Source organism: Malaya genurostris, chromosome 2, assembly GCF_030247185.1.
Source record: "Malaya genurostris strain Urasoe2022 chromosome 2, Malgen_1.1, whole genome shotgun sequence".
Lineage (NCBI taxonomy): Eukaryota > Metazoa > Arthropoda > Insecta > Diptera > Culicidae > Malaya > Malaya genurostris.
Window position 1 is genome coordinate 351,806,632 of NC_080571.1, and position 22,042 is coordinate 351,828,673.

General features: G+C 36.1%; 1 protein-coding gene across 5 annotated transcripts in view; it reads right to left on the reverse strand.

The window, feature by feature from the left end:
• LOC131432146 (rap1 GTPase-activating protein 1) overlaps positions 1–22,042 on the reverse strand; it is a 322,963-nt gene that overhangs the window by 94,441 nt on the left and 206,480 nt on the right. For all 5 annotated transcript variants that reach the window (XM_058598255.1, XM_058598254.1, XM_058598258.1 and 2 more), the window contains one exon: positions 13,599–13,797. In XM_058598255.1, the coding sequence (XP_058454238.1) occupies positions 13,599–13,797 (199 nt within the window). The remainder of the gene's footprint in view (positions 1–13,598; positions 13,798–22,042) is intronic.

The following is a 22,042-nucleotide window of genomic DNA, read 5'->3' on the forward strand; positions in this document are numbered from 1 at the left end:
ATTCCGAAACTGAAACCGAATTTCACCGGATTGTGGAACCGAAATTTAAAGCAGAGATCAGGGTCTAGATTATAGACCTGGAGCTTTGAACTAGATTGTGGAAGTAAATTCTAGATTTAGATAGGAATTATGAAACTGAATTCTGGAACTGAAAATCAGGTTTAGACTATTTTTCAAATTCTGTAGTAATTTCAGAAATCAGTTCGAAAATTCATTCCAGAATTAGTTCAGAGTTTAGTTCCTGAACGCAGGTCTAGAGTCTGGATTCAAAAGCTGCACAGTTCGGAAAAATCTAGTGATTTTACATATTATAAGATGCACATAAACGGAGTGTCGTATTTCACACAAATATATATTCATGAACATGTGAAATTGTGTGATTTGAAAATTACATGACTTGAGCTCGAATGAAATAACAAAACAAAAAATCGATAACCACAGCGCGGTTTGATCCAAGAAACATCAGATCACAAAGCATGTCAGTTAATTGACTGAGCCATAGAAGCATATATCTGCTTAATGAATAATTGATAGAAACAAAATCACACAACACCATTCGGTAGCGGAGTGCAAATTACACTAGGATCCTGTAAAATTCTGCACGAATAGTATATTGCGTTATTTGACAAGCTCCAGCAAAATTCATATTTTTTTCTGTGTGATTTCAGGAACTAGATTCTGCAGAATTTCTAACTAAATTTCAGAAATTCTGGATTCTAGAATTTCGGTTCAGAATTCTGGATCCGATATAGAAAATTGAATCCTGAACCGATTAGTTCTAGGACTCAAGCTCAAAATTCAGTGCCAAACTTGAATCCATTTCGAAAACACAGATTAAGGTGAAATGTAGCGGAATGCGAAAATCGCGTTTTTGATCAATTATTCAAAAACTAGACCGATTTTCGAAAAACCAAAAACACTTAAGTTTTCGAAATCAAATTTGTCGTAACTAAGTATTCTTAGAATTTTGAAATTTTGCTTTGCCGAGCCGTAATTGGTTTTTGAAATGTATAAACGGTAACTGTTCCGTCCCACGGGGATGATTTTAGAACTGAAAAGTAGTGTTTGTAGCAGAATTTCACAAAGAATTTGAAAATGCAACTCAAAATTATAACATATTAGCTAAAACAACCGAAATTTGAAAAAGTTTACATAAACTTTTCCGCATTTTTTTTATTGCTTGCGCGCTGCTGTTTCGTATTGAGGTGGTATGAGAAATGCACGGTGGGCACGGTGGCATTATATCGTGAGCAAAAATGACATATCAAATAATGACGCGAATTTATGCAGTATTGGGTTTTGTGTTGAAATAAAAACGAGTTGAATACAATAAAATGGGTATTGGAAGAAATCGTTTATTTTCTAAGTAACTGTCATTTATAATGCTAATAATGTCCAATTCTGTTGAGTTCAATGCATTGATGTTGCTGAAGCAATAAAGCTTGGCTGTGTAATATCGTATTACAGGTATTTTAGATTGTAGCAATTTTTATAGCAAAACTATAACTTCATCATTGACAAGCTACTGAATGAAATACAAATCAAGTATTATCGTGATACAAAAACAATGTGATAAACATTGAAAAACAACAGGCATATACATGGTTAGCAAGTTGGTCAATACATATACATATAACATCATGTTAGTCATTCATAATTACTCATGATTTATAGCTCTAGTGTAAGAGTAATAACTAACAATAACGATTGAATTAGCATATATTCAAAGTGTGAAGGATTCGAAAATCAATTACGTCCAGTCTTTTTTACAAGCCAATATAACGAGAGGTAAGCCCACTGCGCTCAATCATTGAGAAAAGTTCTTGTTTCTATGTGTGCGTTTTTCTTGGTATGCTTTGTGCGACGGTTCGTTCAATTGAAGCGGATAAAATTTTGCGCGCATTTTATGACGCTACATTTCACCTTAAGTGATCAGTTGAACAATTCAGATCCAGAATTTAATTCTAGAATTCAGTTTAAGAATTCAATTTCTGAGTTCAGGTTCAGACTTCAGTTCCGGAATCTAGCATCAAAATTTAGTTTCGTAATTCAGGTCAAGAATTCAGTTCTAGCGTTCGGCTTCAAAACTCGGTTCCATAATTCCAAGTCCAGAATTCAGATTCTGTAACATCAAACATTTTCATTTTATTCATTTTCTCGTGTTTTTTTTCGATAGGATTCTAATACTAAACATCTCTCGAGAAAAACCCTGAAAAATGTCGAGAAAAACGAATTCTTCATAATGAACTCTCCGCTGGTTTCAAGCCAGTTTTATTTCCAAATAGCCCCACTAGTTTATCTTCCACGAGAAATCCTTCTGGTTCTAGCAGATCCATTTAACATTTGTAATGTACGAATTACTCAAACAGACTTAGGATTCAGATAATGCATCAATAACATTCAGAATTTCAAATAAAGCAATGATTAGTTCAATTAGTTATTTATTGAACTAATCGGCTAGGATACAGATCTTATAACGAAAGCTATGAAAACCCTGAAATTGTATTGGAAAATATCAGTACAGAAATACATTATTCAAATTATTACATGATTGAAGTTAGCAGTCTGTCAGTTCCAAAAGCTAAAATTAAATTTAATTCTCCTATCATCGACAATCTTCAACTGCTGCTTCGTCGACATCAATATCAACATTCTTGTGATCCTTCCTCGGAATCCATAGTTGAGAATCTTCAAAAGTAAAATAAAACTTATTGTGCTGCTATTGATAATAACTAAGATAGCTATATTTATTTTTTTAAACGGATGTTAAACTCTCGATACAAATCGTTGGATGAGACACAGGGCGTTGGTTGGTTTAACACATTTACTGAACTTCTCACTCAAACGCAAAACGTGAAATTTTTTTACTGCTTTTCACTTGTTAAATGAGAAAAATCGTGATACTGAAAATTGTTGCTTGTATTTGGGCTAATGATATTTTTCTCGGTTCTGCACTAAAACTGCTTTTCATTCAACCAGTATTCGAGCTTTGCCGAAAAATTTATAATTCAAACACTACAATAAGACAGAAAAACCTCACAATAATGTTTCCAACAATAACAACAACAACGACGTCGATTCAATGGACGAGGGCATTAATAGTGAACCAACAGCTATTCAACGGAAAGGATAGTAACGAGATCCAGTAATAAACAAAAAAACAATAAATATGAGGCCCCCAATCGGGAATATTTGTAGAAATTTTGTTTGAGTGGAAAATTAATTGATTTTCCAAAACCGGAGAAAATTGAAATATTGCAAAACTACTGAAAATTGCCGCTTCTGGTGATGATCTCTCGTAGTACCGTGAGCCAACTTCAACACTGTCACGCAGATAGATGGAAGCTGGATATTATAGCTTTTGTTTGAGATCCGCGGGCTGGTTCTATCTAGTGCCTAAAACAAATAATGTGTCAATATAATCAACACAGTAATCATCTTGGCCGTTTTTACGGGTGTCACTACACGGTGAAAATCAAGTGAAGTGAATGTAGGTCTTTATCACGAAAGTCGATTCAGAGAAAAATGTAACTATTTAGGTGAGCTTGTTATTATGAACATCACATCACAATGATTACTTCACTGTTCGCGATACTGGTGATAAGTAGAATCAAGTGAAGTAATGTGCAAGTGAAGTCAAAATGGAAATGAGAACGGTAACTAGGGCCCTTGAATTCACTCTGGCAAAAAAGACGGGAGGGTGATGTCAAAGACATAACTGGATGACGTAAATACGAATAAAACTGACATGCTTTTTCCACACATCCGAATTTTGACATTAATTTTTATAACTTACTTGTCAAACCAGTCTCGAAAAAAACAAATTTTATAGCGATCCACGAATATCACAAATATCCATCTTCGATTTTACGAATTATAAAACTATAAAATATTAAAGTATTTATAATTCCTTCAACAATTCATGAGAAATATATTATTCACTTATGTACTGATATGATATGCACTTCACAAACTAGATATTTATAGTGAACATCTTACAGACCAGTTGTAATTTCATATAAAAAGCACTTGATTGAATATTATTCAGTTCTTATATAAATTATTTTATGGTTGGAATCACGACATGCTAGAATATCAATCATTAGTTTGGTTATAAATTGACTGTCTTAAACAACTTGCATAAAAGTGTAATTATGGTTTATAACCATACAAAGTTAGTGTCTGTTTTACGAGCGTACGTAACGTTCGTGAAAATATTCCGTATTTCTATGTGTCGGTTTTGCACGACACGCTTTGTGCGGTGATCCGTTCAATTCATGCGGCACTGAATTTCACCACAATGGTCGTTCATATCGAGCATTTTAGAAAACATCAATTTTGAGTTATTTGTGGCTATCTCATACTACTGAAAATTTTATCATAAATTACTGACCATATTTCTGATGATATGGAGAGAAAAAAGTAAGTTTCTGCATTGAATACAACAAGATATATTCACGATTAGGTTCTACCCATTTACGGGGTAAATTTTGAAAAAGGTGTCCCATAGTAAAGTAAGTCGTATTCAAGACAAAATCATGTTAAACCCGAGCTTTGTCGTAGACATGATGCATAGTATAGTCTCAATGATCACTAGGTTTGTTTCCGTCGATGAAGTCTTCGAGAAACTGATGATCTAGCAAGAAATTTGATATTTCGGACTCAAATCTAACCGTTTCTTCTCCCACAAAACGATCGACTCGTAACTGTAACAGGAAAAGTGCTCTTCTAAAATGTGTGCTACTTTGATTTGCTATATTTTTGAAACTGATATTTATTTATTTATTTACTATTATTGTGTCCATCGGATACAAGATCTAAATGGACAATTAGAGTGGGGAAAAACCCATTTGAGTTGAACTGTTCGTTTGTCATTTTCAAACGGGTGCAAAAACCACTATCGTTTCAAAAACATAAACAAAAGTAGTAAAGCTAGCTAGTGATACACCAAACTCGAAAAAATCCTCAACAGCGGTGAAAGTTCGATTGGAAGCAGTAATCGGTTCATCAAAGCCAAAACGAGTCTTGTAAAATCTCTGCTGAAGCAGTGTTGTATTCCGCAGTGTCCTATTCGGTATCCGAAAATGATCTGACAGTTTTGCAATTAATAATGCTTGTTGGATTTTTCGGCACCGATGAAGCGTATCGATTCCTAATAGTTGACATCTATCCTGATAAGGGGGTAAATTTGTAGGATTTTGGTAAGGTAAGTTTTGTAATGCCAGACGAACGAATCGTTTTTGAACTCTTTCAATACGTATGCTCCACAAAAGTTGACAAGGAATCAAAACTACTGGAACATTCTCTAGAATGGGCCGGACAAGTGAACAATACAAAGCTTTCAACACGGTGTGGATCTCTAAAATCCTTGGCGATTTTACTGATAAAGCCCAATTGACGTGATGCTTTTGAGATGATCTGATCGATCGTTGTAAAATGATAGTTTTTCATCTAGCAGTATTCCTAAATCGCAAACCTGGGTGACTCTAGTCAAAACTGAGCCATCGATGTGATAGTCAAATTTAACAGAGTATGGTGAAACGTGATCACCTGACATTTGGCGACGTTGATCATAAGTTTGTTTCGACTACACCAATCTACGAACGATTCGAGTGCATTTTGCCAACTGCCAACAATCCTCCTCAGTGCGAATAACGAGGTACAATTTCAGGTCGTCTGCATAAGTCAGTTTGCAACCAGTTCCCGGAGTAAATGAGACATCAGTGAAATATAACACGGAAAGTAAAGGTCCTAAATAACTGCCTTGGGGAACTCCTGAGTTGTTAGAGAAAAGCGATGATGAACTGTTGCTCAATTTTACTCGTAAAACTCTCCCGGACGAATAGTAGCCGAAAAATTACCGGTTTATTGATATTTCTTAAAACCATTACAATTTGGGGGTTTTCAGAACCGATTCGATGAGTTCATGCAGGAAAACGATGGTTGAGATGGTTCTGAAATCGAAGATGGCGACTACCGGTTTGTTGATACACTGAGGCCTTTTTTTACGCGGTTTTTATGACGCGGATTTCTGAAGTTATGCGAATTTTCGAAGTTATCCGTTCTCTTGTGTTGTCTTAGAAATCCATGCAACGTCAAGATCTGGTGTTATTCTGAATTTTTCTTGAGTCAATTCTCTGACACTTGGAAAATTTTCTATTTTTTTCAAAAAACATTTTTTTTAATTTACACCAGATCTCGACGTTTCATGAATTTCCAAGGCATTTGACTTAAAAAAAAATTTCGATTTCGAAAATCTCAAAATTTTGTCTAGGTCCCAAAGTCGATTTTTTTCAACTTTTTTTTTATTCTGAGATTACACCAGATCTGGACGTTTCATGCATGCCTTTCTGAGACATTTGGCATAAAAAATTCTTTCGGATTTCCGAAGCTGCGCGGTTTTTTTGTGCAATTTTTACGCGGTACATATCCCACGCGTAAAAATAGACTTCAATGTATTCCTTACAAACCCTTGCAATTTGGGATTTTTCAAAACGAATTTGATGAGTTCATGCAGAATCATCCGTATTTTTGAAACGGATTTGATGAGTAGATGTCTGAAAATTATGATTCAGGTCGTTGATAAATGAATTTTCCTCCATCTACATATTAAACCCGTTCCAGAAATACGACGACGACAGCACTTTACGTACGGATTTTCGGCTCAATTGTTCACACAGAAGCATTTCTGCAGCGACGTCGCTTGTTCCAAGCATGGAAACCAGTCTGTTTTCAGCAACTCCTTCTAACGTTCTATTCTGACTGTGTATTCAAATTCAAATGCCTACAAAATTTTGGTCTGTCGTCGTCGTCGACGCCGTGATGGAAAATATGCTAATTTTCCATATTTATTTATAAACATCGGTAGGCAGGAAAACAATTTAATGGTAGTAAACAGTAGACCGATCTGATTGATGATATTCAACCAATCTGATGGCGATAACGGACTTCCAACTATGAACATCAGCTCAGCATTCTAGCTGGATCGAGATGAGTCATAAACTAAAGTTTGGACCTTCCGAAGGAATCTAATGTTAGTTGTTGAAATCATACAGGAAAAATAATGTTAAGATTCGGTTCTGAAAGAATCTAACACCCCGAAACGAAGCTTAGTGATCTGCCATGCATGATCGCGACAGGACACAGTTCCTGCAACCCACAACAATTAACCTCTCAGCAAACGCCTGGCACTAATAGCGCCTCGATGACAACTGGCGAAGCAACACGACTCGGTGACATCTGCCACGCATAAGCCACATGCCATCTTCGGTTTCCCAGGTCAAAAACGGATATCTTCGAAAAACCATTCCGTCTAAGCCGTACTTCCCTTCAAGATGCCGCCTAAGTTTTTATGAACTGTTTATTCATTCTCAGTCGTGCCTTGCATTTTCGGTTTGCCACGGTTCCATACCGTGAAGTGTCAAAAGATAAACACCAATTGGTGATACATTTGTCACAGATGCAAACCGTTTTATGTTTTTTTCTTCTTTTATTTTAGGAACATATTGTGCTTGAGTGCTCCTTAGCATGGGACGTGCGAGTGAGGAAATAATTATCGGTTTGTTTTTCCTCTTTTTTTTATCACAACCCGTCATCGCTCTGCGCATTATCTGAAGATACAATTTGTCGTTTTTTTTCGGATGTCATCATCTGTGCCTTCAAGACGCGTGATGAGTCTTTAATTGAGCACCTCGAGAGAGAGATAGAGAGAGAAACGATAGATCACTATCACAATTGCGACAGTAACGGCCGATTTCGAACGAGCAACGGAGCGACACCGATTATGGCCTCTCGGTTGGTGAAAAGGATCAACATTAATTGGAAACGGACAAAGAATCGTATTAACCTTGAAGTGATAATCGTTCTACTGTTGGTGGGTGTTTGCTTTTATGCTTTGCCATATCAGCACAGTGAACAATTTAGATAATGTGGTCGTCCCTGGATACCGGAATACCACTCCACGTACCGGACAACGACAAATTCCATAGAATTAACGTTAGATACGGTAAAAATTTATGGCCGTTCCTTCCTTTTGTGCTGCGCTATTATATATGTTTGTTTTCCGCACAATTAACAACAACCGGGAGGGATTCACATTCACATCTGTTTTCTCTGATCCTTTTATGTACGGATGTGTAGCAATCAGGCAGACGCAAGCAGAGTGAGAGTGATTCGCATTAATTGTTTTTCCACTGTTCATTTCCATGTCGGATGACCGGGGATTTTCACTTCTAAAATTGCTGGTAATTTTACATTTCCGCAATCAGTGAACCTTTTTTCCGTGACAGGCTGCTACAAAACCACAACAGCAAGAACCCAAAAGGGGGCGAAAAATCTAGAAACAAATTTAATTTTTGCTGTGAATCTAACTTTCCAGCATCCAACAAAACCACGATTCCGTCCTTCATCAGTCAGTTGAAGAGGCACTTCACTGATCCGTGGCAGGGGAAACCTTACATTGCGTGATACTTATTCGAGTTTATCGCATCTCATCGGTGGCTTCCCGATAGATAAACGATAAAGCGATGAAAAAAAAACGCAATTGATTTTCCGTTCATTCGTTTTCTCTCTATCTCTGATGCGCGTCTTGCATATCCTTTTACGAAGCCGTAAAAAGTAGTCCGTTTCGTAGTAGTTTTCCGTGATGAAGAGGAAAAAAAAAAGAAATACATTTACGCTGGTGATCAACATTTAATTTTGTCCACCCGAGAGAATCAGTTTACTTGATTTCCTGTACTTCCCGAAGACCTAGAAAAAAAGGCAAAACCAACCAAACGTTTCAGATGATCGATGTTCGCGACGGATCCGGAAGTCGATGGTCGTTAATTACCATCCGATTTCCGTTCTTTTGCTACACTTTTTTTCCAATTGTTTTCAAGGTGGTAGCACTGACCCACTCATCGCAGATATTATTTACGATCCACCGGTAGAAGAAAGAAGGATGCCTTAGCAATGCAATGAAAATTTATGACCGTGGGTAGGTTATTTTTCTTTCTCGTCCAAGATTTATCGGAAGGTTTCGATTCGGGATCGAATCACCTGCTAATTAGGCGGGCGACTTTCCGAACAAGGTTGAAATGTATGACATTTTAGAATTCATTATTTATACCAACTGAATCTTGAGTCGGATGTTGACAGGATTTTGTTTCATACATTCCGTACCAGACGGAATAGGCTATGATGCCCAAATGAACACTAGAGTAAAGCTGGTGGAACCCAAGGCTATCATCGAAATGATGATGCATGTTTCGGTTTTAATGTCATTGAATCTTGAATAAAAACAAAAAAGATTCGATCATAAATTAGCATAGCATTTTTTCAATTTGTAATTAGTTTGAAATTTTAACCACACTTCACGGTAGTCGGATCAAGATAAAATTCAATAGCAGTCTAAGGTATGAAGTCGGGCTCGCTTGTGGTCTCAAATGGTTACGTGGGATGAGTATTTACTCGCTCCTAGTGACATAACTCTCACATGCAGTTTTCCTTTCAAAACATTCAATGTGAGCTATCCTCTTCGTGAGGAATGGTTGTCTGGTTGTCTGGAACGACAACTTGATGAACACATAGTTTGTTATATGGACGGTTCTCTGTTGAATGGTCGTGCTCGTGCTGGTGTCTACTGTCGTGAAATGAGGCTAGAGCAGTCTCATTCACTTGGTAGATACTGTACTGTGTTCCAAGCAGAATTCTACGCGATTCTGTGTGGAGTACAATCGGCACTTCAGCAGATCTGTGGTAAACGAATTTGTTTTTGTTCCGATAGTCATTCTGGTATTACTGGAAATGAATGGGCAGATGAGTTGGCTAGAGCTGGTGCAACGAATGATTTCGTTGGTTCTGAACCAGCTGAACTTTCAACTGGTTGGATAAAGCACAAGGTTCATTCTTGGGCTGCATCCAAACATGCCAGCTACTGGCGCAGCTTGCAAACTTGCGCTCAGACAAAAGCATTTCTACCAGATTTAAAGCCTGACATTTCTCCAAGCATCATTGCAGTATTCTGGTCAGAGCTCTGACTGGACATTGCAAACTCAATTATCACATGGCTACTATTCAACGTGCTGAGTATTATTCGTGTGATTTGTGTGAATGCGATTATGGTACTTCATACCATCTGATATGTAACTGTCCCGCATTGACGCAGCTTCGTATCCGGGTTTTTGGTTCTCCATACATGGTTGAGTCTGTGTATGCGGAGCTAAAATTAAAGGATATTCTCTCGTTTCTCACCCAATGTGGTAAGGAGTTATAGTCAGAAGGGTTCATCGTTCTTCCTGGAGTGAATGAATCCCTTCTGTATTCACCTTAAATAGGGTTTAGCAGATTGTTTGGCATCCTTCAGGGGGTGCCGAATTTACTTCTGCTCGTACATACTGCGAATCGTTCTGCATTCTTCCGGGAGTGCAGAATGGTGTCGCTTTTGTAAGATCTCTAAATCCTCTCGGGGGATGGAGGTTTTATTAACAGCAGACTGTCCGGGATCTCGTTGAGGTTCAGAATTTACTTCTGCTTCCACTAAATGTGATCCCCAGCAGATTGTTCAGCATCCCTTAGGGGTGCAGAATTTACTTCTGCTTTTATGTGTTTTTGTGTCGTCAATTTTTCCCATCCTCCTAGTCCAACCCTTACCATTTCCTTTCAATCCTTCCCTCTTCTATATCGGGAAAATGATGCTAAAAACAAATTGATGGCAAGGGCACAAATCTCCAAATATCAAGAGGAACGTGCCATTTGAGCCAATTTGTTCTTATTCCTGAATCCTGACCCATGCACACTTCAAACAAATCAAAACTACAATCAGACAATATACGAATAAATCTATATAAAAAACTCGAAACTTACGACATAAACTCCTAACGATTACCCTTTAGATTTATTGACGATAACAGAAAAGCTCAAAGGATGGGAAATCCACGTTTAAATTCAAATGACGTATCAGTGGGTATCATTGGAATGTGTGGAATTTAAACTTTTCACCTTTGAATTTGCCAGTACCCTCAACAACATTTCCTGTTATCCTTTCAACTTTGAACTTTTCTTCTGTATTGGCTTCTGTACTTGGAAAGTACCCATGTAAAATTTAAGCCGAAAAAAAACACAAAAACACCCTTCGAATTCTAATGGAATTGTTCCTTGAGGTTGAGAGCTGAATAGTTTAGGTTTTCGAGTTAACGGTCAATTTAATTTTGCCATTTGCACACATCAATTTTGTTGTCTCTGAATAAAATTTCAACGAATTGAAACAACAATAATTACATCCATCGTGAAGATAGACATTCACATTTCTGGAATTTTAGGAAAACAACGAATCATAAAAATCTCGTTGATCACTTTCTTTTCTTATAGTCGTTCTATAACTTGACTTGACTACTAATTAAACATATGTGGTACGAAGCAAAGAGACATGTGAATCAAGTAGGCTCAGTAAAATGTAAATACAAATCAGCTTGTTTGGCGCCAAAAAAGATTTTATTCATAATCTAGTAGTAATTTGTTTTGCTCTCCAGCGGGCAAGCATTTCACAACTCGATACGCGATAAACAATCATCTAAGATCTAGCAGGCATTGAGTGGAAAATTTCCAAGTCCATACAAAACATTTTTCTGGTTTTTCTCCACTTTTCCACAGGATAGTAAAAATCATTTGTAGATCGGTTCACGCATACCAGAGAACATTAGCTACACACACTTTTTCCACTATTATTTTTCATATATCTATAGATATTCTGAAAGAAATAAGAGTTGAATGAAGAAACTAATTGTAATAGGAGATCTACTGACTTTTAACTAGCAAACTTGCGACAAAGTAAATGTAAAATAGCAGTAAATTATTTTCTTCCAATTTGTGAGGCTCTTCAGGTCGAGCGAAAGTTTCCCATAGCTTCGAAGCATGATTCAAGTCAGGACGAACGGCAAGCCTAAACAACGCGGTGTCCTCCTGGTGGCGTTCGACCTTAACTACATTGTTGCAGTCGTCTTTCCGGGAGCCCAAATTAGATTCCACGACTGCACGACGACTGAAGTTTGCCGTGGTTACCCACAATCTCGCAAATCATAGCTCATTAAGTGCTGAATCCACGTGCTCTCGGAAGAACCATTTCGTGTGCCCAGACACGAATTTCACCGACACGCTCACTGTCGGTCGAAAAAAAAAAACCAGGTGCAAAATCAAAACGGCAATCATACACAGAGGTTGGTACACAGTCGCTTGCTTCCCAGTGCCCAGGAACAAAGCTTGGTTTGGATGAAAAGCCATAAATCTATTTAGGAAACCCACAACCCGACTACCAGCAGCAGCAACAGAAGCAGAAGTAGCAGCACCCGGTCAGGTCAAAGGAATTTATCCGAGTAGCAGTCGGAGATGAGCTACGGATAACTCTGGTGGATCATAAATTCTGCTACAGTTGTGTCCCGGATAACTAAGTGGCTGGCTGTTTGCTGCTGTCCTTGCCCTTTTACTGACGCAGGCTCCGAACCAAGGGGAACCCGAGTTTACCAAGGGGGTTGACGACAGAACAGCAAGACAAAGCCAAACCCCCTCGAAAGTAGCGAACCCGGGGTCATAAAAGTTGTCGGTGGTGAGTGATTAAAATATTTCAAATTGTTTTCATATTTCAAACCATCGCCCATCGGGGACGGATAAATGAAAATGTTTTATCTCGCGTGATTTTGTTAAACGTTCGTTCTCTGAAATGTCGCCAAAGGTCGTAAAATTTTACGATGCGAGAGCCACAAGCGCCGTAGGCCGCTGTGTTTTTTTTGTTGTCTCAGTTTGATTCCGATTTTCCGGGGTGTCACTTTAACTTATTTGGTTGGATGCGTCCAAACAGAGATTTGCCCATGGGGCAACAAGAGTCAGTGTCATGACAGAAAAAGATCCGTCGAATCGTTGAAATTGGATACCGAGCATAATATTTTCTTAATGCGTGTTTGCCATCGGCACGGTTGTAAATGTTATATATTTATAATTTGAAGTAAAACGGTTAAAGTTTTCGGTGTCTCCGAGCGGTATTTTCTACTGAATTGGCCTCTTAACGGCGTTTGGTAATGTGCCAGTGCATGCACTTCCCGACTCAACGGCCAAAAGAAAAACTGTGGATAATGATGTCCTCGGTAATAAGCAATAAATGACAGAATATCCTTTTTACCGAAGGCAAAACCCATTACCGCTTGAGCACGTGAAGGTTATCTCAGAAACGATGAGAAGACAGCGGCGGGAAGATCGCAAAAATACGATACGATCCCAACCGGAACCGGAACGGGCGGCGGCAGCAGCAGCAGTTAGCGTGCCAAGTTCATCATCATTGCGAGTTGTAAATTGTTTCGGAACGAAGGAATTATGTACCAAAGAGTGATAGTTGCGCAAGCTGGAAAGTGGTGGCACGTGAGTGAATAAATTATGACACACGAAGGTTAAGCAAGAATGCGCCAAGTGCGGTCTGGTGAGTGGAAATTAATTAACACACTCGATACGAAACTTTGTTTGGCGGTTTGGTCGGGAGACAGACATGAGTTGAACGTTTTCCTTTTGTCTTTTTCGTTTCTTCTGTAAAGTCGTTTCAAGCACTATAAATAATATTTAATTCTGCCACGCACCTGTGTGAAGTACGACGGAAGAACGCAACGTTGATCATCCAGCCGCGAACATTGCACACGTTCCAGTAGCTCGAACAGATCATGCGTTGCCCCCCGGAGCCGATCCGGACTGGTGGTAGCACTTTTGCTCGGCGTCGTCGGCAGTCCATTCTGTTTGGCGTTGGATGCGGCTGTGGTCCACCCGCCCATATGCTGCCGTCTGATGATTGGAATGAAAATAGATAGAAGGAAAAAAAGAGTACAAACATTAGATACGAACATGTGTTGAGTTTGATGGCATTTAATAAATCCACAACTGGACCCACGCTACGTTAAACTAACTAGATGTAATTGATGCGATTGATCATCGAAATCTGCCTGAATAATACGCAAGAACCCGTGCACCGGTGAAATCCGAAATGTGCTTCTAATGAACCGCTTAGCAGCAATTCGGTGTTGATTAGAATCGTACAAACAATCTACAACATGTGTGTTAGTTGAAAACCTACCAACCAAACCGTTTATTGAGTTTGATAAATTGATTCGTTTGATGTGACTTGATGTGAGAGTCCCACACACCCTTCCGGATGCTGTGACCGGTGCGAGACACGGAACACGGACGTCAATTAGTCAACAACCACCGCCGTGTGTTTCGATTATTGCGGGTGGCCTTCCTCCAATGCTTAGATTATTCATATTTATCCGCGGCTTCAATCCGAACAAATTGGCACTTTTGTGAACTAATTGGTTACATACAGATTTGTTTACAAAAAAAAATGACGCACAAGAATGGACAGGTAATAACAGAGATAACAAAAAAAAATTACTGGTTGGAGTGCTTTCATCGCTACACAATTATATAAAATGATAAGCTGTTAATAATGATTAATCGACGAATCGGACGGAGAGAAATTTTTGATGGTGAAGTGGTTTCTTCATTAAGCCATAACGATTCAAATGACAACCAAATTGGCTTCGATGAATCCGTGAAGTCGAAATGAAGCGTGTGTTTGGCTGAATAAACGTCATATCGGTTGAATTGTTTTCAAAAAAAAAAATACATGATTGATGTAATAATAACTAGGTATATTGAACTGTGCTCGAGGTGTGAATTAACTAACTGTGCAGTTCGAAAATCATGATATTGCGCTGATCAATACTGACACCATCACATTTATTACTCTGAGTAGCCGGCTACCGAGAGTGCTTTAAAGTTTTATTATGTTTTATGTTAATATGTAAATTCGTAAATTAGTAAATTTGTTAAATTCGTTAAATTCGTTAAATTCGTTAAATTCGTCAAATTCGTCAAATTCGTTAAATTCGTTAAATTCGTTTATTTCGTTAAATTCGTTAAATTCGTTAAATTCGTTAAATTCGTTAAATTCGTTTAATTCGTTAAGTTCGTTAAATTCGTTAAAATCGTTAAATTCGTTAAGTTAGTTAAACTCGTTAAGTTCGTTAAGTTCGTTAAATTCGTTAAATTCGTTAAACTCGTTAAATTCAATAAATTCAATAAATTCGTTAAATTCGTTAAATTCGTTAAATTCGTTAAATTCGTTAAATTCGTTAAATTCGTTAAATTCGTTAAATTCGTTAAATTCGTTAAATTCGTTAAATTCGTTAAATTCGTTAAATTCGTTAAATTCGTTAAATTCGTTAAATTCGTTAAATTCGTTAAATTCGTTTATTTCGTTAAATTCGTTAAAATCGTTAAATTCGTTAAGTTAGTTAAACTCGTTAAGTTCGTTAAGTTCGTTAAATTCGTTAAATTCGTTAAATTCGTTAAACTCGTTAAATTCAATAAATTCGTTAAACTCGTTAAATTCAATAAATTCAATAAATTCGTTAAATTCGTTAAATTCGTTAAATTCGTTAAATTCGTTAAATTCGTTAAATTCGTTAAATTCGTTAAATTCGTTAAATTCGTTAAATTCGTTAAATTCGTTAAATTCGTTAAATTCGTTAAATTCGTTAAATTCGTTAAATTCGTTAAATTCGTTAAATTCGTTAAATTCGTTAAATTCGTTAAATTCGTTAAATTCGTTAAATTCGTTAAATTCGTTAAATTCGTTAAATTCGTTAAATTCGTTAAATTCGTTTAATTTTCGTGAATTCGTAAATTCGTAAATTCGTAAGTTCGTAAGTTCGTGAATTCGTGAATTCGTAAATTCGTAAATTCGTGAATTCGTAAATTCATAAATTCGTAAATTCGTAAATTCGTAAATTCGTAAATTCGAAAATTCGTAAATTCGTAAATTCGTAAATTCGTAAATTCGTAAATTCGTAAATTCATAAATTCGTAAATTCGTAAATTCGTAAATTCGTAAACTCGTAAATTCGTTAAATTCGTTTAATTCGTTAAGTTCGTTAAATTCGTTAAAATCGTTAAATTCGTTAAGTTAGCTAAACTCGTTAAGTTCGTTAAGTTCGTTAAGTTCGTTAAATTCGTTAAATTCGTTAAATTCGTTAAATTCGTTAAACTCGTTAAATTCAATAAATTCAATAAATTCGTTAAATTCGTTAAATTCGTTAAATTCGTTAAATTCGTTAAATTCGTTAAATTCGTAAATTCGTTTAATTTTCGTAAATTCGTAAGTTCGTGAATTCGTGAATTCGTGAATTCGTAAATTCGTAAATTCGTCAATTCGTAAATTCGTAAATTCGTAAATTCGTAAATTCGTAAATTCGTAAATTCGTAAATTCGTAAATTCGTAAATTCGTAAATTCGTAAATTCGTAAATTCGTAAATTCGTATATTCGTAAATTCGTAAATTCGTAAATTCGTAAATTCGTAAATTCGTAAATTCGTAAATTCGTAAATTCGTAAATTCGTAAATTCGTAAATTCGTAAATTCGTAAATTCGTAAATTCGTAAATTCGTAAATTCGTAAATTCGTAAATTCGTAAATTCGTAAATTCGTAAATTCGTAAATTCGTAAATTCGTAAATTCGTAAATTCGTAAATTCGTAAATTCGTAAATTCGTAAATTCGTAAATTCGTAAATTCGTAAATTCGTAAATTCGTAAATTCGTAAATTCGTAAATTCGTAAATTCGTAAATTCGTAAATTCGTAAATTCGTAAATTCGTAAATTCGTAAATTCGTAAATTCGTAAATTCGTAAATTCGTAAATTCGTAAATTCGTAAATTCGTAAATTCGTAAATTCGTAAATTCGTAAATTCGTAAATTCGTAAATTCGTAAATTCGTAAATTCGTAAATTCGTAAATTCGTAAATTCGTAAATTCGTAAATTCGTAAATTCGTAAATTCGTAAATTCGTAAATTCGTAAATTCGTAAATTCGTAAATTCGTAAATTCGTAAATTCGTAAATTCGTAAATTCGTAAATTCGTAAATTCGTAAATTCGTAAATTCGTAAATTCGTAAATTCGTAAATTCGTAAATTCGTAAATTCGTAAATTCGTAAATTCGTAAATTCGTAAATTCGTAAATTCGTAAATTCGTAAATTCGTAAATTCGTAAATTCGTAAATTCGTAAATTCGTAAATTCGTAAATTCGTAAATTCGTAAATTCGTAAATTCGTAAATTCGTAAATTCGTAAATTCGTAAATTCGTAAATTCGTAAATTCGTAAATTCGTAAATTCGTAAATTCGTAAATTCGTAAATTCGTAAATTCGTAAATTCGTAAATTCGTAAATTCGTAAATTCGTAAATTCGTAAATTCGTAAATTCGTAAATTCGTAAATTCGTAAATTCGTAAATTCGTAAATTCGTAAATTCGTAAATTCGTAAATTCGTAAATTCGTAAATTCGTAAATTCGTAAATTCGTAAATTCGTAAATTCGTAAATTCGAAAATGATTACCATCGTAGCAGAAACACGCCTGAAGTTATACCCAACAACGTCAAGTGCGGTACGCTTAAATTTCAACCAAATCAGTCCAAATGGATCATGATCTGAGAACTTTTAACCATGGTGTATTATCATAACATGAAAATATACTATTTTCTTTGAATCATGACTCGTTTTTCTTATTTATAGAAATGCTTTTTATCAATTAAATTGTAGTTCTAAAGATTAGAAATAATATGAAAAAAAGAAAACGAGCTTAGTCAGATAAAACTATTCTAAGAAGTTAACAAGAAATCGAGCTGATAAGAGTTCCCTCGAAAAAAATTTGAACTGCGCTGGAAAAATCTGGTATTTAAAATTAGAAAAAGAGAAACCACTGCATTTGTGACAATACGAAGTATGACATTGCATGAAATTTTCTAACACGTTTCTCTAAATCCCAACAAGTTCACTAAAGCGGAATTAACTTTTAATAATTGAAAATTGAATACGATTTATGTCAGTTTCTTACTCGACACACCAGAGAAAACATGACCTGCTTAGACAAATTCGTTCTCCCCTTTGACTAAACACTAAACCAAGCATCAAAACAGTCTGTTTAGTAAAAAAACGTGTTTCCTTGCAATGCCATCACTTTCGCCTAAATGCGACATAAAATGTGCAGTTGATGATAAAGATATAACACAATTTATGTTGGCAATGAAATATGAACTGAAGAAGAACGATAGTATTGCTGACAAATCGCTACTTGAAAAAAAAAGGTGGCGACAAGGGACGCGGACGCAGTGAGCTCACCACCATCGAAGACGGAATCATACTTCTAACTAATAACTCAAAAATGAACACCAATAACGAAATACTACTGTAGGCAAAAAGTAGTAAAACTTTTGAATTATACTTCGCGCAGAAAACTTATGTCCCGGGTTGGCGGTTCAATGCATAGGACGCTGGTCATACAAGCCAGTGGTCGTATGTTCGAGCCCCGACCTGGAAGGATTCTTAGTGTCAGTGGGATCCATAGTACTAGCCATGCAATGATTCTGTACACTAAGAATCGGCTGCGAAGTCTGTTCAAACAGAAAGGTCAAATTCCACAAAAGGAATGTAATGCCAAGACTTTGCTTTGCAGAAAACTTATTCGTCGAAATATTTTTTTCTAGGTTGGTATGACTGTCAGTGTCACGTCAAAATATTCATTAGTGTTTAGTTTACGTCTGTCTTTCTGAAGTATTAAAAGTGCAATCGGTAATGAGTGAAATTATTCAACAAAGAAGTTCCATTAAATTTTGTGTGTGGAATCAAATTTCTGGTGCCGAAACGTTCAGAATGTTGTAAAAGACCTTCGGCGATAATTGTATGTCGCAAGCAGAGCTTAAAATTGTCACGCATTCTCAAGAGAAAGAATACAATCTAACAGTCTCATTTTCAATATTTTACTGTCTCATTCGTAAATGACCGACACCAGAACAAACGAAGAGAGACGAATCATTTTCGTTTCTCATTGAAAAAATGAGAGAGAATTGTCAACGTCACTTTTTCCTCTATGACAAGACGAAACCAAACAAACGTCTTCAGAAGGCATCAGCAAAATTTCAATTCTCCTACTTTTATCGATGTATTAATAATCTGTGACGCTTGGCTATAAAAAGTGACTAAAATATGGCAAATCGAAGTGATTACATCCCAGAACCTCTTTGGAAACCAAAACTACTACAAATTCGAGCACCAACAGGTAAAAGTAATTGTGAAACCTTTTTCTGTCATTTTAGATTCTCACAGCTTCGGTTGAATATCGACACTGCATACTATGGGATTTTCACTGAAAACTGCAAATGACTGAAAGGGCAAATGAAAGGAAAAACACAATTTTGAAACTACTCTCCCGCTTATGTCATTGACTGGACATGGATTTCGTTCTCATAGTTTGCAAGCGAAGCTGAGAGTGACAATAATTTCTCGTCATTTTCGTCTATTTTGAGTCAATGAAAATTACTTTTATTAGCTCTGGTCGCAAACAAATGTTTTTGATTGGCGCAAGTTGTTCAAAGATTATCGAAAACGCGTTGACGACGAACCACGTCCGGGACGGCCATCAACATCAACTGATGATGAACACGTCAATAAAATCAAGGAATTGGTGCTCGAGAATCGACGATTAACAGTCAGAGACCTATCTGGGATCGTTGGAATATCGGAAGGATCAGTAAGAACCATTTTGAAAGATCATTTGACCTAAGAAAAGTGAAAGTACAATTGGTTCCGAAATCAATAATTGATTCTTCGTGATTTTTTCGCCAAAAATTCAACCAATGCCGTTTCGCAACCACCGTATTCGCCTGTTTTAACTCCGTGTGACTTCTGGCTATTCATCGAACTCAAACGACCGTTCCGGTTCCGAAACAGTTTTGAGTGAACTGAAGACATCAATCGTGAATCGCTACGCGCATTGAACGCTGTTCCGGAAATTGACTTTAACAACTGTTTCGAGAATTGGAAAAAAAACATTGGCACAAGTGTTAAAGGGAAATGAAATAGATTTGGAAGAATAAATGAAGAATTTTGAAATCATGTCTTACCATTTTTTGCCCACAGTAGTATAAAACCTAAATCCTAAATGCATCCGAAGAGTTTCCGATATCTATTCTGGAAAACTTGTTTATTCCACCTGGCAGTGAAATGATACCTTTTTTTGTCGTGAATACTTTTCTATGGGCGCTTTTTTAAAATTTACCCTCTGAAAGAGTGACGAGTTTTTGATCGTGAATATCTAACGTAAAAATAACATATCAACATAATTTTTGCTACATGCCATTGGAAATATGATCATAAATTTATGATAACATTTTCTGTTGTATAACATAATCACAAATAACTCAAAATTAACTTTTTCTTAAATGTTTGGTATCAACGAGTATCAAAAACTAATGCTTGATATATTTCGTTCATTCTAACCTGCGCAGTTGACTGAGCAGAGAGTAATTCCGGTTGGTTCAGATCCAGTTCCAGTATTGAGAATAGATTTCAGTCTTGAATCAATTGCGGGACGTTCGCAGAATGAATTTCACTTCATACAAGAGCGATCGTATCATACTTCTACTGGTCGTTTGCATTGGAGCAAAATATAACGAAAAGTGGACAACGATGGGGAACATTATGAAAAATCAGCCCTTCCAATGGTTCCAAATGTTATATAAAGAACTATGAAGATTGCTTCTTTACAAATCGGAGATAAATATCATCAGTTTAGTGCAGATCTAGAATAATATGTTGGCTTTGCGGTTTGCGCACCAAACGAGTGCGAATATAGCCAGCATTTGACTGCTTCGCGTTCAAGAAAAATTCTACGAACAGTGTTCAATATCGTAGAGAATTCCACAATTTGGCTCTTTTGAATGCCACAAATGAATCCCGTACAGCATTTTGATAGTTTCATTCACATCAAAAGAAACCCCTAAATAGCTTTAGTATTGAATCAATTCGCACAAGAAGCAGTTCTGCTGCGGGGCGTTCACAGAGCCAGTTTCGCTTCAAACAAAAGTGATTGCGTCATCCTGCTGCTAGTTGTTTGCATTGAAAAAAAAATACAAAGCAAAAATTTTAATTAGGCTATTTTTCAATTGGATTTTTCGTGTATTGGTTTGAATATGTTTTGTTGACTTCAGAGTTTGAAAGTGGTGTCAGATATTTTATTGTTTATTAGATTTGCATTAAATTAGAGATAATTTTTCATATGATATTGAACTAAGAAGTTTTTTTTAACGTGTATGTCTCCCTTTTTTATTATAAATAACTATACAAATTATTATTTTACAAATTATTTCTTAATATTTAATGTTTGATGTAACTAATCCGAACTTTAGTGTGGGTACATCGTTTCAAATTATAGTAGTGAATGAGGGAAAAAAACTTGCATCGATTAACTAACTGGTATTCGGAAGTGTGAAGGAAGCGTGCAAGTTTTATTCGTATTTACGTCGTCCAGACAAGTCTCTGTCATTACCCACTCGCTGTTTTTTATCAATCCGCATGTATTTTTTGTTACATGTTAGTCTTCAATGATTTTAGTTTTCATAAAATTATTTTAATGAACGTCGCGGAAAACCAATAATTTGAATCTATTTTTATGAAAATAAAACACGGTCTCACGATCCCATAGATTTCCATCGAATTTCATCCGAGTGCGATTTCCGATTCCGGAATTACAAACTGATGAGTATAAAAGTTTTTTTTTCAAGAGCGTGTTTTAATACACGATCCAGGATAGTTCAATTAACAGAGCATTTCCACACATTTTTTACAATTTTCCATGTTTACAATTCAATTTATCCATTATTTTCAGGACCATTTTTCTTTGGGTATTGACAGAGAATTATTGTATTTTTCTATGTTGCGAATGCTACCGAGTTTCTATTGAACCATCAGGTGTACAACTTTGCTTCCGCCGTTTTTCGATAGGTGGCTGATACCGGCTGAGGCTGCTCAAAATACATAGATGATAATGCCTTCAAAGTGAGTGTGTACAGTGCCTAACGAATTGTCATCGCCGTTTCAGTGACAGATGTTCTTGTTTTCGTATTATTCACGCTCGAAAATGTCTGTTTATGTGCCCAATTCTAGCCACTTGCGGGAAGTTTTACTTTTCTGTTA